This window comes from Enoplosus armatus, chromosome 10 (genome assembly GCF_043641665.1).
Source record: "Enoplosus armatus isolate fEnoArm2 chromosome 10, fEnoArm2.hap1, whole genome shotgun sequence".
In the NCBI taxonomy this organism is placed as follows: domain Eukaryota; kingdom Metazoa; phylum Chordata; class Actinopteri; order Centrarchiformes; family Enoplosidae; genus Enoplosus; species Enoplosus armatus.
The window spans coordinates 20,991,254-21,008,486 of NC_092189.1; the positions used below are offsets into that span (position 1 = coordinate 20,991,254).

At 42.1% G+C, this 17,233-nt stretch overlaps 1 protein-coding gene across 1 annotated transcript in view; it reads right to left on the bottom strand.

Moving 5' to 3' along the window:
• LOC139291045 (LIM and calponin homology domains-containing protein 1-like) overlaps window positions 1-17,233 on the bottom strand; it is an 80,827-nt gene that overhangs the window by 4,183 nt on the left and 59,411 nt on the right. The window contains exons 9-24 of the mRNA XM_070912943.1: window positions 16,627-16,905; window positions 14,112-14,501; window positions 12,842-12,877; window positions 10,474-10,600; window positions 9,980-10,137; window positions 9,023-9,506; window positions 7,204-7,518; window positions 6,417-6,522; window positions 6,153-6,250; window positions 5,946-6,051; window positions 5,214-5,288; window positions 4,358-4,386; window positions 3,346-3,459; window positions 966-1,058; window positions 568-732; window positions 301-395 (exon numbers count right to left, since the gene is read on the bottom strand). Coding sequence (XP_070769044.1) covers window positions 301-395; window positions 568-732; window positions 966-1,058; window positions 3,346-3,459; window positions 4,358-4,386; window positions 5,214-5,288; window positions 5,946-6,051; window positions 6,153-6,250; window positions 6,417-6,522; window positions 7,204-7,518; window positions 9,023-9,506; window positions 9,980-10,137; window positions 10,474-10,600; window positions 12,842-12,877; window positions 14,112-14,501; window positions 16,627-16,905 — 2,670 coding nt within the window. The remainder of the gene's footprint in view (window positions 1-300; window positions 396-567; window positions 733-965; window positions 1,059-3,345; window positions 3,460-4,357; window positions 4,387-5,213; window positions 5,289-5,945; window positions 6,052-6,152; window positions 6,251-6,416; window positions 6,523-7,203; window positions 7,519-9,022; window positions 9,507-9,979; window positions 10,138-10,473; window positions 10,601-12,841; window positions 12,878-14,111; window positions 14,502-16,626; window positions 16,906-17,233) is intronic.

The window sequence follows — 17,233 nt, forward strand, 5'->3', positions numbered from 1 at the left end:
TGTCACTTATCACATGAAAACTGATGCAAAATTTTTTTTTATTGTGTATCTGCAGATGACCATTAATCTAAAACAAGACAACAGCGTTTTCTAAGCTGTTAGGGGGAACTGGTTTAATACTTCTCTGGCAGTTCCTTCAAATCCCTGAAGTTTCCATCCTCTACACACTGAGCCCACCTGCTTCTCACATGACGGGTAATAACCTTGTCACACTAAGGCCTCATTTTAAGCCTGTGTTGCTCAAAATGTCATCTAAAACGTCACAATGCAACATTTACCACTTTAAACTAGTTCACAAACCTTCTGCCTGTTTTCATGCTGTCGTCAGCGGTGCTGATGTCACTGGTCCTGTCGTTTTCCCTCCGTTTCCACTCCACACTCTCTGTGCTCCCCCTCTGCACCGTCTAATCACAAACAGGGAACAGTTAGCAGAACAACCAATCAGAAAAACACTGTGCCCGCTCAAATAATTCTAACCATTTGTCACCCAGAGTCCCTTCCTAAATTTATACAAAATGAATGCATGTATCTAACAAACTATCTATAATCAATCAATCAGCCATTCACCGACTGCCTCTCCAGCAGTTCCTGCTTGCGTTCCCAGTCAGCCAGCGAACGGACGATGGCGTCGCGGGGCTCCGAGGTGGAAGAGAGCTCCCCTCGACTGGGGGAGGGCAGGGCCGAGGAGCGGGGAGTCAGAGGCGTCACAGTTTCCTCCAGTATCCTACGCTCCTGTTGTGATGGGAGAGTCAACGCTTAAGTACTATGATGGGTTAAGATTATCAGTCAACAAATATACTTTCCTTTTAGATTTAAAAATACACAATTCATACACACATTATACATTTAATTCCAAAATGAATCTGATTTCAGATATTCTGAGTGTAAGTTATACCAAACACAAGGTCAAAAGACACCAAAAACAACACATCATGGGTGCAACATGTGCCCTCAAGCATAAACACCTCCTCGTGGTACTTCTTCTCCTCCTCTGCCACCTCCCGCTGCGCTTTCTCCCACTCCTCCTTCAGCTTCTCCTGCTCGCGCTGGTACTTCTCCTGTCACCATGGCAACAGACACATGACATACAGCACAGAGCCTCAACGAAGACGAAGACTAAACTGTCTGCAGGTGGATATTTTGGAAGGAAAACAGAGATGATGCGCAGACATGTCCGGTATCAAAACGGAGGCTTTTCAAAAGGCTTCAGTCTGAATCAATCCTGCTGTAATAACTGGTGGACTATGATTTCCATGTGGGATGCCCTCAGTGTGTACTTATTACATGTATATTATGTACTTAATATAAGCCTTGACTTAGAGACATAAATGAATGCAAAGATATCCCTCTGGTATGGCTAAACACTTGCTCAGATCTGATATATGCGTGTTAGGGATAAAAAGCAAACAAAAGAGACCTGAAGCAGGCACTGCGGACAAAAGGCAAACGTAGAGCATGCAGAGCCTGTGGAGCACAGGGTTCCTACACAAATTTCATTTCAAAAGCTGCCTTAAATTCATTTTTTCCTTGATGTACGGTACTATAATAGTAACTGGGCAACAAGACCACAAAAAAGATGACATCGAACTGACACTTAACATTATTGTAGACAAGCATAAAGCTTAGAAGACTAGTTTTTCACTTTGAGACCTGCGTAGGAACCCTGTGAGAAGGCCAAACTTAAAGATCCAAGATTTAGAGAGAAAGCAATTTAAGCAAGACAGATGACAGGCCAAGATCGAGGCGCAGAGACAACACAGAATCAACCAGGGAGGTAACAAGCACATTGATGCACCAGACATTCATCCATTTCAGCGCATCTCATCTCAAACAGTCCTGCGACAACCAGGAAGCAGAAAAATCTGTTCTCATCACTGTTGTTTAAGATTTATTTATCAAGATGTACTCTGTAGATGAGTATAGTATATCATGGACCCCAATGAATCCTTTAAATGTTTAAAAACATGTGGACCTGAGATGCACCTCTGATTAGCTGAGGAGAGAGAGGGTGATTTGGGCAGCAGCAACAGCAGCAACCTTGGACAAAGTCCTTGTCTGTGTGTGTGCATGAGATGGAGACAGTGAGCGGATAAAACCAAAGTAGCGGTTCTTCCACTGCACAAAATCGCCCTCTAGTGGTCAAAGTGTGCATAGGAGTAGTTGGGGTGTGTCTTTAGGGGAGGATATGCTCAATATAAAACAAACATGGAGGCAAGCTTTGCAAGGAGCAATGAAATGTGGTTAATCCATCTGATTCTGAGCTGAGCACAGACCGACACAGCAGCTTTCTGTGCTACCACATGGTTTGACTTCACCTTCAGGGTTTGGTAAACAGTAAAGTATACCAAGTCAGGGCTAAACATCTGGGTTAAAACTGGGCTAAATCAGACATTTAGGTTACATAAATCCTTTTTTTCCTTATTCCAAGAATCTAATTGACTATACGTCAACATCTAGTTAGGACCTGCTTAACACAAGACAGTTATAATGTAACCTCGGTATAAAAGCAAACTCAGCCCAGTTTTAAGCCAGAAGTCTAGACATGTTTTTCACCCAATCAATACTTACTGGGATATAATGCCTGGCTTCTGCATTGACTAATCTGCATCTTATTTGTTAACAACTCATCCCATACAATGCATGCAACTTGCTTTAATCTAAAGCGTCTTTTCGCTAATTCAATATGGGCTGTGCTAGCGACTTGCTGTGCCCATTGAGATGCATTGTAAATTTAAGGACAATTAAGAGACTGGAGTTGTAATATTATTATTATTATTATAATCTTTAACAGAGAGCCTCTGTTCTATGTATTTTCCTATGTATCATTTAAGCTATATGATTATCCACTACTGCATTTGCTACCTAAAATTTGAAAACCTCCATCTTAAACAAAGGGACATCACTTATTTTCAGGTGTCAAAACATATACCTTTGATGAGCTTGACACTGCTATGTTGTCAAAGGCTCATGAAAGGTGATAAATCACAAATTATCATGTTATACCTACATTTATTGAGGGCTAATAAAGCTACAGGTGAAATACTTCATAGCTGAACTTGTAGGTCAGACAACAATAAAAAAAGGTTTGTAGCAAGAGTGTGAGGCCTTCAAATTAACCAGCTTCAAATGTTAATTTAAACAATCTTTTTACCTCAACCAATCATTTCTTTCCCTAGGACTTTTTTTGTACTAAAACATAATAAATATTTATAGCTGAAAGTCAGTTCTGAACCGGATCCTCACAGTGCTGGCGCCTTGCTCTACCCACTAAGCTCCATAAGGACCTGATCCCCCAACCTTGCAGACTCATGCGCCATGCTTTACCCTTTGAGGTATACTGTGTACCTGCAGCATGCGCTCCTGCTCTTGCTGCCACCTTTCCTGACGCTTTCGCTCCTCATCCGGGTCCCAAGACCAGCGGTCACCCCGCCTGGCCTGGGGCAACACCGGGACTGACACCTGATAGACCCCAACACACACACACAAACACACACACACACACACCAACATGCACAAACACACACACATACGTGGCACACAAATATTCATGCACCCACAAACCGACCACCATTCACACACAAACACACACTCTCATCCAACCATGAAGCCAATGACAGACCAAAAGATTGATATGGCCCCAACACACACATACACACACAGATCAACACCAATGTACACACACATCCACCACAGGAAAAGAAGAAGGGAAGGGAGGAGACAGAAATAGTTGATCTACCACGACAGCACTACTCCAATGCTAGCCAAAGGACTCCTACTAAGGAGAGAGAAGACAGAGAGAGAGACAGATGAGCTCAAAGGAAAACAAAAGCAGTCTCGGCCGTTTTTTTCTACAGCATCCTCATCTGGCACGCTACATGAACAGCTCCGTGTCCTATGATGTGTAGTAGAGCCTTGCAGTATGACACGGTGAGTTCACAAAACTGCACTAAAAACTAGTGATGACGAAATTCTGCTAACAAACCACTTTATATTTAAAACACTGGATGTTTCTAAATGTATGCCGTGCAGGATTGAACACAGCTAATGAAAGGCTGAGATGCAGGCAGTCTTTTTCATACTTTTCTTGGTTTAGGTTGTGTTTCTATTTTGATGAAATACATTGTATAAAAAGGTACCTGTGGATTTTTCCTTAATCTTACCTGCAGACTGAAATTTGTTTTCCTTTTTTCCTAAATTGAATCAAGTTTTCAGCATTTGACTTCTGTTCTATCTCTGTGCACATGCAGCATTGAACTACTGTAACCCCGGAGATATTAAGCCAGATGAGAAGCAGTAAAAGGGTTTTTCAGAGTCTGACCACAAAATATTATTCAGCCAGGTGATGCTTTTTACTCACGTTTCCACGGCAATCTTTCTCCGTCTCTTCTGTAGAGGAAGCGTGAGAAAAGGAAAATGAGTGAAAGTGCAATTTAAACAAGCATTATGGATACAGGTGATCAAACTAAATGTCTTTTGATGGGGCAAATATTTAGGAAAATGAAACACCCCAAGTGTTGGTTTGACAACCTGGAGAGCAAAGATGCTGATGACAGAAAACAAAGAAAGACACCAATGACAGAAAACCAGTCCACCAAGAGCAACATACTACATCTGAAATTAACCAATAAGTAGTTCTTGCCCTTCAGCTTTTATTCTGTTTTGATATATTCTGCTATAAATTGAAATCTTTTCAAAATCACTCTGTGGGAATGATCCAGATGTTGAGGGAGACCTAATGTTGTAGCTTTTGGTGGAAAAGCTAGCAATGTAAAGCACTCTGAGGCAAACATAAAACTGATAATTTATGAAGTTAAGCCGGTCACCCATGGTCATTTTCATAAAGTGTCATAGGGGACCTACTTCATAGGCTGTTTTGAAAAGAACCTTCTGACTGTGCATCCTAATCAACATGATGATACTAACATGAATCAAAACACTCTTTAACAATGACAATCACAGATGAGTTAGGCCTGGAGCAACTCTGCATTTGTTCCATTGTACATAGTTGTAGTACAGATGAGGAACTTCATAACACATTTAAAACAGAGAGAGAGCACATCAGTGATCATCCACAAAACTCTGGAAATGGGTGAAAAACAAGAGATGGGACAGAAGGGCTGTTGTCTAACCCTCAAAGATACGGCAGGGCAACCCTGTACATTCAGCACCCAGGGGCGGAAACATGAGCTCCACCGATGAATGAAGGGGTTTACCTGGCGGAGCGAAGAAGTCCCAGCGTAACTTAGGGTGGCTGGTTGCCAGCGGAGACCTGACACTGTTTGCAAACTCTATAGCCAAAAAAAAAATGTGGGTGGAAGGAAAGGAGGGAATGAGGGAAGGAAGGGAGGGAGGGAGAGGAGCGATAAGGGATAGACAGATGTCAAAACCAGGAGTCGGTATGGACATCGAGAGAATTAGGGAAGGCTTTTATAGTTCTGCTGCTGTGATACTGAAGGCTAAATGAATTGTATCTAAAAACTCAACTTGTTTTATTCCCCACTAGAATTTCAAGACAATTCCAACTTGACGGATCAAAAGTCAGAATAGAGAAGAAAAGGAGACAACAACAAAGCAGTGCTTTTACTACACTATCTGGAAAGGTAATAGTTTATCTCTTTATATATATTTTTGTTGGAACCTCAGGTCTAATTATCTTGTGTGCTCGTCTACATTGTGAAAAGCGAAAAGGGGGACTTGAGAGCAGAAAAGAAAGGCGAAGCAGGAGTTTGTGCAGGTTACCAAAATAGGTTGATAATAGTCATACATTACTGAAGACACCCTTTAACTCTTCAAACATCTTGCTCTACAATAAAACAGAAAGCGTGACAGGCTGAAGGACAAAAGGGAAGAAAGCCAGCAAGGAGGAAATGCTAATCAAACTCAGAAAACAAGGAGATGTATGGAAGAAGAAGCTGCTGGTGTTTGGAAGTGACGAGTTCACTAACCTGCTGTCTGTTCCTTTGATGGGTGATATCCAAATGATTCTGGTTCAGCTGAGCTTGGTACAGTCTCTTGTTCCTGTGACGTCTCCTGGGAACTGGTAACACACGCCTGCAGAGAGATTCAATGATTATCCGTTGGATGGCTGGGTGATCGTTTTTTTGGATATGTTTGGTAACAAACATTCATATTAATTTGGTTAGCAGCCTCACCTGTAAAGATACCGGCTGACTTTGCTGTGTGCTGACCTCTGACTGGATAAGTTTGGGGATATTTTGACCTGATGGTTCAGTTTTTTCTGGTTTGGCTTCTGAAAACACATAAATGCAATTTTATCACAACTGTCACGACACTTTCCTTTCACAATTTTTCTTCTTCATGTTTTTTTGGGGTTAAATTACAATAGTCCATGACCTGCAATGATACAAGTCTATAAGCAACCACAAGGGGTCAGCATAGCAGCATGCTGTTCGAACCTGCAGGTGGTGTTTGTTGAGCTGCAGCATTTGACTTCTCCTCCTTCAGAGCAGCGGCTGACTGGCTTCCAGTCCTCCCAAAGCTTTCTTCTGGCCTCTGCAGCTCCTATAAGAGTCACAGATGGTTTCCAAGTTGAATAGTGAACTAAACAAGCCTGAGATCAAGAGGCCTGTGTATGAGGTCTATGTATGAATAAAAAAAATCTTGATTCCAATAATTAAATAAACTTGCCAAAAGCCTTGCAAGGCGGCAAAATACATCTAAAGAGCAGATTACAAAACTAGTGTTGAATATACAGTAAGTAAACAAGTCACACAGGCATCGTCTTCTTCTAATTTCAAGTGTTTCAACTAGTTGGTACATAACAAAATATGTAAATACACATGTGAAATGAAGTAATTCAGAGCCCTCTGCAACAGTGTTGAGAGACTTAAAGCACCCAGAAAACTGATCCAATTTCCAGAGATATTTAACAGCAAAATATCATAACATTTGTGCAACTAAATCTACACTGGATCCAACCAATCACCCTTTGGTTTTTCACTGAGAGCTACAAATTAAATATGTTCTGAATGGACTCAACCAGGATATATTCTGTAAGTAAACTAACTATAAGCATGACCTTAGTAGCGGTGTAGGGATGAATGTCATGTGAAAATGATTGCTGACAGGAGAGCAACGAAGACTAATTTTAGCACACTAATCACATGTTTCTAATTTGATCGAACTCAATGTTTTATTTTCAGGTTTTATTGTAATCAACTATAAAATGTGACCGATCCTGACCGATGGGAGCGAGATGGGTCGACTGGGTGGTGTCGAATGCTCAACGATTTTCTCTTTTTGGACGTCCTCAGAAGTCGGTTCTGTGCCACCTTGTGCCTCCTTGGTCTTTGTTGACACTGGACTTCCTCCTCCGGTTGAGGCGTGTGGACTGTGTGTTGGTGAGGCTGCTGACAAGGGAGCATCTCCAGTGCTGTTGCTGGTTTTGGAAGGGGACGCTTGAAAGATTGGAAGAGGAGATTCCCTTCCTTGACTATCAGGCGTGGTGGGAACGCCGACACTAGCTATGTCGCCGTTGACTCGGAGCAAACCATCCGCCTAAATCGGAAGAGAACAGGTTTAAAATTAGCTTTATCTATCCACTGTACAGTTCAAGGAGATGCTTTAAAAGCATTAAAGGTAACCAAAGCCCGACAGTTAGATGATTTGCCCAAAAATCTATATCAGGATAAATGTTATCTAGGCTTTACTGTTAATACACCAGTCCTATCTTGTATCATCTCACATCTCAAATGTTTGTCCTGATTAATTACAATACGACCAGTTAAAGATTTGGACTTGATGGCGAGGCTGAATGGTGGATTAAACTTCTCTTTAAATGGATATTGTTGCTATTCTGTTTAATTCCAAGGGATACTGGATTATCTATCTATTCAAAATTGAGTACATATGACTCAATTTGCATCTGTATTAGATTCGTAATGTCTATAGTTTGTTAAAATCTGTTTTTTCCAGCTCTAGCTTGAAATATATGACTTAGGTGGATGAAAAATCAGTTTATAGGTATGAAACATCTAAAGGAAACATTGCCTAAAGTTCAGCAACAATCAGGCTGTTCTAGCTCAAAATATTTTCAATAGTAAACTAAGTGAACCGATGACAAACCAAAAAATAAAATAAACCCTGTGTCCACAAACCCAATGCCCTGCCCATTAGCTATTCATCGAGCTCACAACACCATGCTGGCCTCTATGACAAAGAGGCACTAATGTATGTGTGAGGAGCTCCTAGTGAGCGGTAACTTAAGACACAGTGGTGGAGTTGGGTGAATGCAGTCTCTCAGTGTGCCCCCCCCACGCCTCCACCTTCTCATCCCTCTCCGAGCAGCCTGTGTGGGCCCTCTTTGTCCACTGGGAGCCCACTTCACATTGAGAGGGCCCTACTTGTCAACTTCTTAAGTCAATAGGGAACAGAGGGCTCCATTCAAGGCCGGGCTCCGCTCAGACTCCTGACAAGACATTCCAGAAAAGCGCTCTGCTCCATTAGGTCTGGTAATAACCTGCCCCTCCCTCCCCACCACACCAAAACATAAGATCTCATTTTGAATATTCCCATTTGGCAATTTCTCCAGAAGAAAAGGAAATGGATCCTGTTGAGAGTACTTTGAGCTAAATTGAAACATTACATGCTTCTTCTGGGAGGGGAAGTCTTGTGTTTTCCTAGAAGCCGGCCGGCTCATCACCATGGTGGTTCTGTGGCATTCTGATGTAACTGCCAAGAGAGCTGGAGGGGAATTTACCCACCAGCCTGTGAGAAGGGCAGCCAACACTGGGAAGAACCTACATGTAAAGTGGTCAAGACATCAACCATGCCCTCTGAAGAACTGTTGTGGTTACACTAACCAAATCTCAATCATTTCATGTATGTATGAAGATAACTTAAATAGAGTTAACACTGTGGAGTGCGGAGATTTTACTGTGGCAACCAGATGTTTGAAATGGCAACGACCCACATGGCCTTTGGAGGATGCTGTAAAGCATATGTACAGCAGAAGGGAGGCGATCTGTTGAGATAATGACAGGTGCCTCAGAGTCAGTCTCACCTTGCTGGGCCATGGTTCAGCCGCTGTGGGTCGAGACTGGAAGTAAGGCTTGGGCATCAGCAAAGGCACCGGTTTGGATGACAGACCTCGGTTGGACGGCGGCTCAGACGAGCGAGAGCGAATCTGAGGCCGCTGGTGTGAGAAGTCTTTGGGAAACTCCTCGATTCGCGCCTCCAGTGTAGACGTGAACTTTGGAGCCGGGGCTGACTGCTGGCGCAGATACCTCATGGGCCCGTTGGGGTCCATGTCAAAGGGGTCTGGGGTCGTGGGGGAGGTGGACAGGGAGAGGGAGAGAGGGAAGGGTGAGCAGGGGAAGGCGGGATCAGCAGATATGCTGCGGTCCAGGAGCTTTGGCAGCTGTAGGCGTTCCAGGACTGTTTCACTGATGGAGAAACGCTGGGCGTAACGCTGGAGGATCAATGATGCCTCGTCTGGACTTCTGGCTTTCCTGTACGCGTCCCGCAGCTCCTCCTCACGACGCTCCCTGTTGAGGAGGGAAAACAGCTGTGTAAAATACGAAGCAACTGATATGACACAATTTGATTTACATTATACATGTTAACTTGTCATCAAAATCAACCACTTAATCTACAGTATCCTTTTTAACTGTAGAAAAGGACATATAGGGATTTCCAACATATTTGAACTAGCTTTGATCAAAAAAGAAAACTATAGTCTTACCCATCATACCAAGACATCTATTTCTACAACTTCACTATCAATCGAGCAGGCCTGCTCTTCCTCTTTCAAATCTTCTCTGTGGGAGAGCTACTTAAACTTAAAACTCCAGGTAGAGTTGCTGTCACCTTTGTGCCCACTAACAGGAATTAGAATGAACATTAAACTCTCTTCTCAGAGAAAGTAGTTTTCCATTATACCAGTATTGTTTTGTACATACAGCTTTGGTTTTTTAGCTTAATACAATTGAAACATTGTGTTTGTGTGTATGTCACCTACTTGTCCTCCACTATCTCTCTGTAAGTCTTGATGCTTCTCCTCCTCTCGGAGATACAGTGGTCTCCTGACATAAACCGCTCCATCGTCTTCCTCTCCTCTTCCTTCTTGATTAGGTCCTGGGAAATACTCCTCCTCCGATTTTTCCATCGGGCTAGGTCCTGACACACAAAGATCAAAAGTGTTTCAGTTCCAAGTGAAACAAGGCAAGAGGGCTTGGCTCAGCAGCGTTGTGGGACCTGAAGCACAGCTGAAGCCCTAGAAAACTGATTTAAATTGTTTAACTGGGGCACAGCAGAGAATTACTGGAGTTTGTGGTTCGACCTGCAGGCACTAAAAATCACTGCATATAACTGATAAACTCCTGACACAATGGAGACAATAAAATACAAACTGTGCAGATGAGTCAAATTTCTACTGGGAGTCAAAAAGTAATGTCAATCCAGCTAAAAATATATAAACAATCACATAAAGTGAGACAAATTTGAGACACTCACGTCCTGCCAGTGATCGTCCTCTTCCTTCATCTGGTTATACTGGTTGTGCATCAGTTCATGACGCACCTGACTGTGGGGCTGCAAGATGGCCTCCTCCTCACCTCGCATGTCGATCATGCTAACACTCCTGGGAGGAGGGAGGGAGGGAGGGAGGGAGAGACACACAGAGAATATGGATAATGAAAAACATGTTGACATGTAATTTCCAGAATAGGACATGGTTTTGTGTTTTACATTATTTTTTATAATGCTGCTCGTGATTGAATACATTTCCCTCAGTGCATTGTATTGAGAGTACAGTATGTTTGTATGTTGGAGTCTTTTCACATGTGGAACACAGTAAAAACACTGTGATCCTTACCTTTTCCAAGACTCAGCAGTGGCTAAAAACACATGCTTATGTCAAAAAAAGTACTGAAAATTCACCCTTCACCCAAAATCTGTTTATACAGTTGTGTCAAAGCAAACACATCCACACAAATTATCTTGTACCAATCCATCATAAGATAACCTGCTACCAGTGGTTCAGTACAGACACCAAAATAACATGTCTTTTAAGAACATCTGCCCCTCCAACCAAATGAATGAGCATTTCTCCCTCACAGTAATTTTTTTTTATCCCATATTGCTTCATGTCACATTCAAACATTTGTTTTAACAGGAAATGCATTGCGTTAAGGATGTTAAGATGCCATTTAATGAAACCTTTGAAAACAGCTTCAGGTGCAGGTACATGAGGTTGTAAAGCTTTTAGTAACATTCTGATGTGAGTGTATGAGATGCAACAACCTGTACGGTCTTCAAACAATTGAAGACTTGTTACAGAGAGTTTACACTGGCCTTTATAGCATTTTTAGATTACAGACAAGACAGTAAAGTGCAGCCTTATTGTTAGGAGCATGCAGCTGTTTTGGTTGTTCATCAGGGATTTACAATGGGTAAAAATAAAGTCATCAGTGTAATAGTTTTAAGACTCAGAAAAGTGATGCATTACCAACATAAAAAGGTATAGCTTGGTTTGAAGTGACAAAAAGAGTGGCAATGACTCTTACTTATGGTCAAATATTTTATGGAGCCCACTGATCACTTGACTGACTGAAGAAACATGTGGCAGGAGAGTGTTTTCAACCCAAGAGATGACTGACATGTTATTTTATTTCAAAGGTTTTGGCCAGTGGGACGGGTGAAAGTACAGGTGTAATCTAAAGTGCATTTGAATCATCTCCTGGTTATGAATCCTCTGTCCTGCTTCATGAAAAGCTGCACTTTAAATGAGCTTTTAGCAGCAAAGGAGATTCCCATGATGGTTTTTTATTTTTTGTTTTGGAAAGTAAAGGGTTGGGATGTTGGGAGCATGGCTAAAATGGTTGTTACATGAAACATGCAGCTGGCAGAAGCACTGAGGTGATGTCAGAGGAGCACAGTTTAGTAAATCCTCTCCACAGCCACTACTGCAGGCAGTTTGAATAAATCTGAGAGAGATGGATTGTCGCCGGCCAAAAAGGCAAAAAAAAAGAAGCAAAAAAAGCAAAAGAAAAGCATGTCCACTTGATTTATTGAAAACATATTTTCAGGATATTTCAAATCAAGTGTAAGGGCTGGGGACATTATTTGACACTGTTAAAGCATAATGTCAAAAATGTCCACCATGACAACTTATTTTAATTTAAGTGATACAAGTAGGAAAAATCTGCTTAATTGGGAGATATTTTTGTTTTCCATACAAAGAAAAGAGTTGTCCTAAATCACATAAGATAAACTTGGAACAAATGCAGTGACACATCAGCCCTGATTGACTGAACTTACTCCCACTTAGACGACATTCATGAAAATAGAAATCTGCATAAATTATAGTTTTTACAAAGAACATTTTGGTTGTTTCATTTCACTCTTCAGTGTGATTTTATAAATGAATTTATCTCCAACAACTCAAAATTTTGCCAGAGAATTCTTGCAGGAGCTGCCAGGATAAATTAAAGCACTAATTAATGACATTCAGTAGAGAATTACAGTATCACGAGGGGTTTGAGGGACCATTTTAAAGGATTTTGTATCCAGGCAGTACATGTCTGAGGAAAACACTACATTCTCGCAATTGTTTGACCATTACAAGATGTTCAAACATAAAGACATTAAAAACTGGCACAAAATATTTGCAATGAAACGATATTGTGAGAACATGAAATTGTTGTCAACAGTTTCAAGAAAGTTCTTTGAATTACTTCAACCGTTTGCAGATTTTCCCACTTGCACAAAGAAAAATCCAATTCTAAAACTCAATGAATGATTAAGTGACTTATTGTTTTGTAGTGCAGAGCAGTGTTGAGCCAAAGCAGCTGAGCCTCTGAGTGGTAAAAGGACAACTTACTGTGGGTCATCTGACACACTATGTGTGTGGCTGAATCGACAGAAGGCAGAGAGCATGGAGAGAGAACCACAATCACAAATGATTACAAGTACACTCAACAGAGAAACACGTCATTCACTCATGTGAATATTAAAACACAGTGATGGAGTATTACTGTGTTGTGATCACAGCAGACAATGAGTTAGTTACGACAGATTAAATACAGAATATGTAACAGCTATGGTTGATTAATAATGTTTGGCATTGTGTCTACGCACAGATGTATTTGTCAGTGGGTTTAATGATGATCCTCAAACGAAGCACAAGGGGGCAGTCTAATCCACAACACAGCCAGAACAGAACAGAAGACAAGTTTACTGCATCACTGCAAACCAAAATATTGCGAGCATACAATAGATGCATATGGCAATGATCTCCGAATGCAGCTGGCACTTAAATATTAAAAAAAAAAAAAAGCACATGCATCTTTTATTAGACAGCCCAAGAGCAACATCAAGGATGTGGCTTTCTTTCTGTCTGTGACCACCACTTGTAGGTTTGGCCTTGACCACAAAAGGTCTTCACACAGCCTTTTTTTTTTTTTTTAATGGAGCTGCCTCTGTGATGTTGGAGGGGTGTGAGAGAAAGTGTGGCCTGTGGTCTTTTGCCACAAGAGAACAAGGAGACTAAATTAAGAGAAGCTTCACTAAATCAAGACCAGATAGATTTGTTTCCTTAGATGGCTATTTGCCATATGGCATGTTGTAGTAAAATGTAAAATTTTTTTTTTATGTTTTTTGAAGATGTCAGTCTGTGATACAAGTAATTTTGATTCAAATTGGATCAAATTCGATTCCATTGTCCATTGTGATTATCCCCTATTTGGGTCTCCTGTAGAGATCAAAGGTTGCCAACTAAAGTCATGCATTGTTAATCAAAGACCACATTCTCAAACGCTTCTTTCTTCTTCACATTTCTTGACAATTGAAAAAAGCAAGGAAATGAGAAAAAAAAATACATGTTTTTCAGAGTTTCCATGCATTCTGTGAACAACAACTGCTTTTTAGAAAACAATATCAATTTGCATTCATGTAATAAAAGGTCATGCAATCTTTAGGTGGTTAAGTCATCCAAATAGAAGCATTGCGGTCTGAGGTCGAGGTCACATGCTGAGATTGAGTAAGGGATCATTGGAATAGTAGATCCTTTGATTCTATAGTTGAATTATGTAGTTCTAGTTCAACGCGGTGGGAATTCATAAAATGTAGTGTAGTTTCTGGATGGGGCTCACGTTGATGGAAGATTGCTGTCCAACCAAGATGTCCCTCCTTGTGGGTCCTCGCTTTCACTCCGTGCCCTTCCCTTCCGTCGGCCTGTATCGGTTGTTGCTGTTGTGGCGGTTGCCATGGCAGCTGGCACAGGAAGGAAGTGGGAGGGACTCTGGGTGGTGACGTGTTTGGTAGACGTTTCGCGGGCCCGCTTCTCATCACGTTCTGCAGCTGCAACTAACGGGGCACCAGCGACTCCCTTCCTCACGGCCGCCTCCTCCAGCTCGGTCACAGGTGGATGTTTCCCTGATGTGATGACGGGGCTTGTTGCAACCGAGGGGGTTGCCGTATCGTTTGCTGCTAGAGTTGTCGAATGGTGGAAGAGTTCCTCTGAGCACGAGCGAGCTGGAGTACTGCAGAAAGCAAAGCAAACTAAAACGTACAGCTGCCTGGTTATCATCCTATGTCATCAGACAGCATTCCTCTGGAGGAACCTAAATGGAGGTTTTCGGGGACATAAATCTAAGAAAATAGCATAGCATGGTCACAAATCCCTTCAGAGCAGACTGGATGTGAAAACAAATTGGAGTCAAAGCAAAATTGACTGAACGCTCTGTTTGTCATCCTGTGATGAACAGCTACTTTCTGGGAGGCTTATTACTGGACTGTAAATTCCCAGAGTGCATGGCAGGGAGGGAAAGGCTGTGAAAAGGCCAGCATCAGTCACAGCCTGCTCAGGGTCAGGGAAGGAAGAAAGCCTCATTTCCTCACATCCTGAGGGTGGGTCACATGTTCATGTTCCCTGCGAGTGTGTTTGTGTGTGGGCACAACAGCTGTATGTATGGGTTTGCAATTGTATTTTCTTGGCCCATGCTTGTTTTATTTCTAGATTTAGATTTTTATCAATTACGTCATTGTGTATGTTTTTGTCCCCCAGCTGAATCCCTGGTTGAACTAATGAATAATACTCAGCCTTCCAAATGTTACATTTCATTTTGCCATTACTGTACAAGCTAAGAAACACAGTAAACAGCTAAACACAAGCTACCATATGGCTGGATGTCAGCTCTGCTCTCTATCCAAACAAACTGATAGAAAGAACCATATCAGCAACAGAGTGATCTTAAGAAAGATGTGTCAACACAACTTTGAAAGGCAACATCAAACGCGATATGTTGATGTTATACAACTGTTTTTAAAAGCATGAACTCCTGGCAACACTAAAACGCACACATTCCAGCCTCAGTTCTCCTCTGGAAGACTGCAAGCTGTTACCAGCGAAAGAAGCCCATATCAAAGACTATTACAAACATCCTAGAAATCCCCTTTTCCTTGGAACATAGCTATACACAAGTCAAATTTCTACTGAGGATCCTTTTCACTCCCTAGAAACGCTGACAATCCAATCAATGCCATAACATCTGTGCCAGAAAAAGCTGGAAACTGGGGGTGTGACTCTGATAACTCTCCAACAGGACTGTGAATGAAAAGTCTGCTGGACCAGGAAATGACACCGGATTGAGCTGGATTGTGAAGAATAAAAGAGACCTAAACTGATATTTTTCAAAAGAGCAACTTTGTGATCGCGCATCACAGTGGATTCTTTCAACAACATTGTGTCTTGACAGCTCATAGTCCTCACCTTGTTACCTGACACCAAGTGTAAAATGTGTGACCCCTGGCTGGCCTGCTGGACAAAGACTCTGTATACCAACAGTGTGTTCTACATGTGACTAAGTTTCATTGAGCACTGAAGCTCTTGCTGACTCACTGATTTGTTGCTCTGGATAAGAACGGCATTGGAAACGATGATCTGGTAATGGCAGTGCCAAAGAGGAAAAAGGCTGGATGGAAACATCCTCGTACCAGAGAAACAGCCCTGATGAAAGCGCTTCACAGCGAGGTACCTCGCTGTATAACTGGGACATTGTTTTTGGACAGCTGTGCTGCTGCTGAGATTTTCAATGTAATCTTTCAGTGTTTTGAGTGGCACAAATAAAATTCCACTCACCTGCACTGTATGGTGGTGCAGGCAGGGTCTGAAAATTAACTGCATGGCTAGATGCCCCAAGAGGTAAGTGAGTTCTGATTTGGGGCAAACTGACCCTTTAACAAAGCACAAGTTCAGCTGCAATAAGAAGCTACCTGCTGACTCAATTCATGGCCAACAGTAAAATAATTCTCTACAGATTCAGCATTGGACTTTATTCCATCATATCAAAACCTGGCTCCTACATTATCCACAATGCAACTTGACCGCCTGCAATTCATACATAGTTAGTACTCCACAACACGTGTAAACAGACTTCGATGTGTAAAATCAGTTGAGTTTCCATTTAAGGACATGTAGAAAACAATAACAATATGAACAATTTATCATTAGAAAAATATAAACAAATAATTTCAAATTCTACAAGAATCTATTATCATTTAGATTTGGTTGATTTAGAGGAACCATGAATCAGAACCATATATATAAAACTGGAAATTGGGCTGCTGATTTGGGGTATTGAGAAAAGTATAAATCGAGGTGAAGACCTTTGCTCAGAGGTGACCATCGGGTGAGTCTCCATGGGGGGCTCTGCATGGGGCTGGGGGAGGCTACAGGGCAGAGGCTCACTGCTCCTCCTCACGCCCGCTGCATGGATCTCAATGCAAGGTGTGGAGGCAGCCTGCTCCCCTTCCTCCTCGTCCTCATTAGCCTGACTCTCCTTCTGAATCTGTATCTGGATTTCGAGGGGCGGGGTGGGGGACGGACTGGGGGACGGGCTGGGGGATTCTCCAGGAGGGGCGTCTAAACTAGGGACCTCATTTGGACTATTAAGTCACCCATTCACACAGGAAAGGAAGACGTAATCACAGTGGAGCAAGATTTGCAACAACGACACGAGGATCACGACAACACGATGGTCACAAGACGTGGGACACGTGAATGTGATGAGGGGAAAAATAGGTTCACACACAGGAGGCAGAAGGAGGCGAGAGGGAAAACACCATGACAGATGCAAAGGAAGGAGATAAAGAAAAAACAATGATGCAAAATCAATTAATATATGCGTTTTGATGTATGAAGTTCACAACAGGGGGGAATGAAAGACAGATTAGCAACACACACTGGGTGATCCAGACAGGCACAACACACATA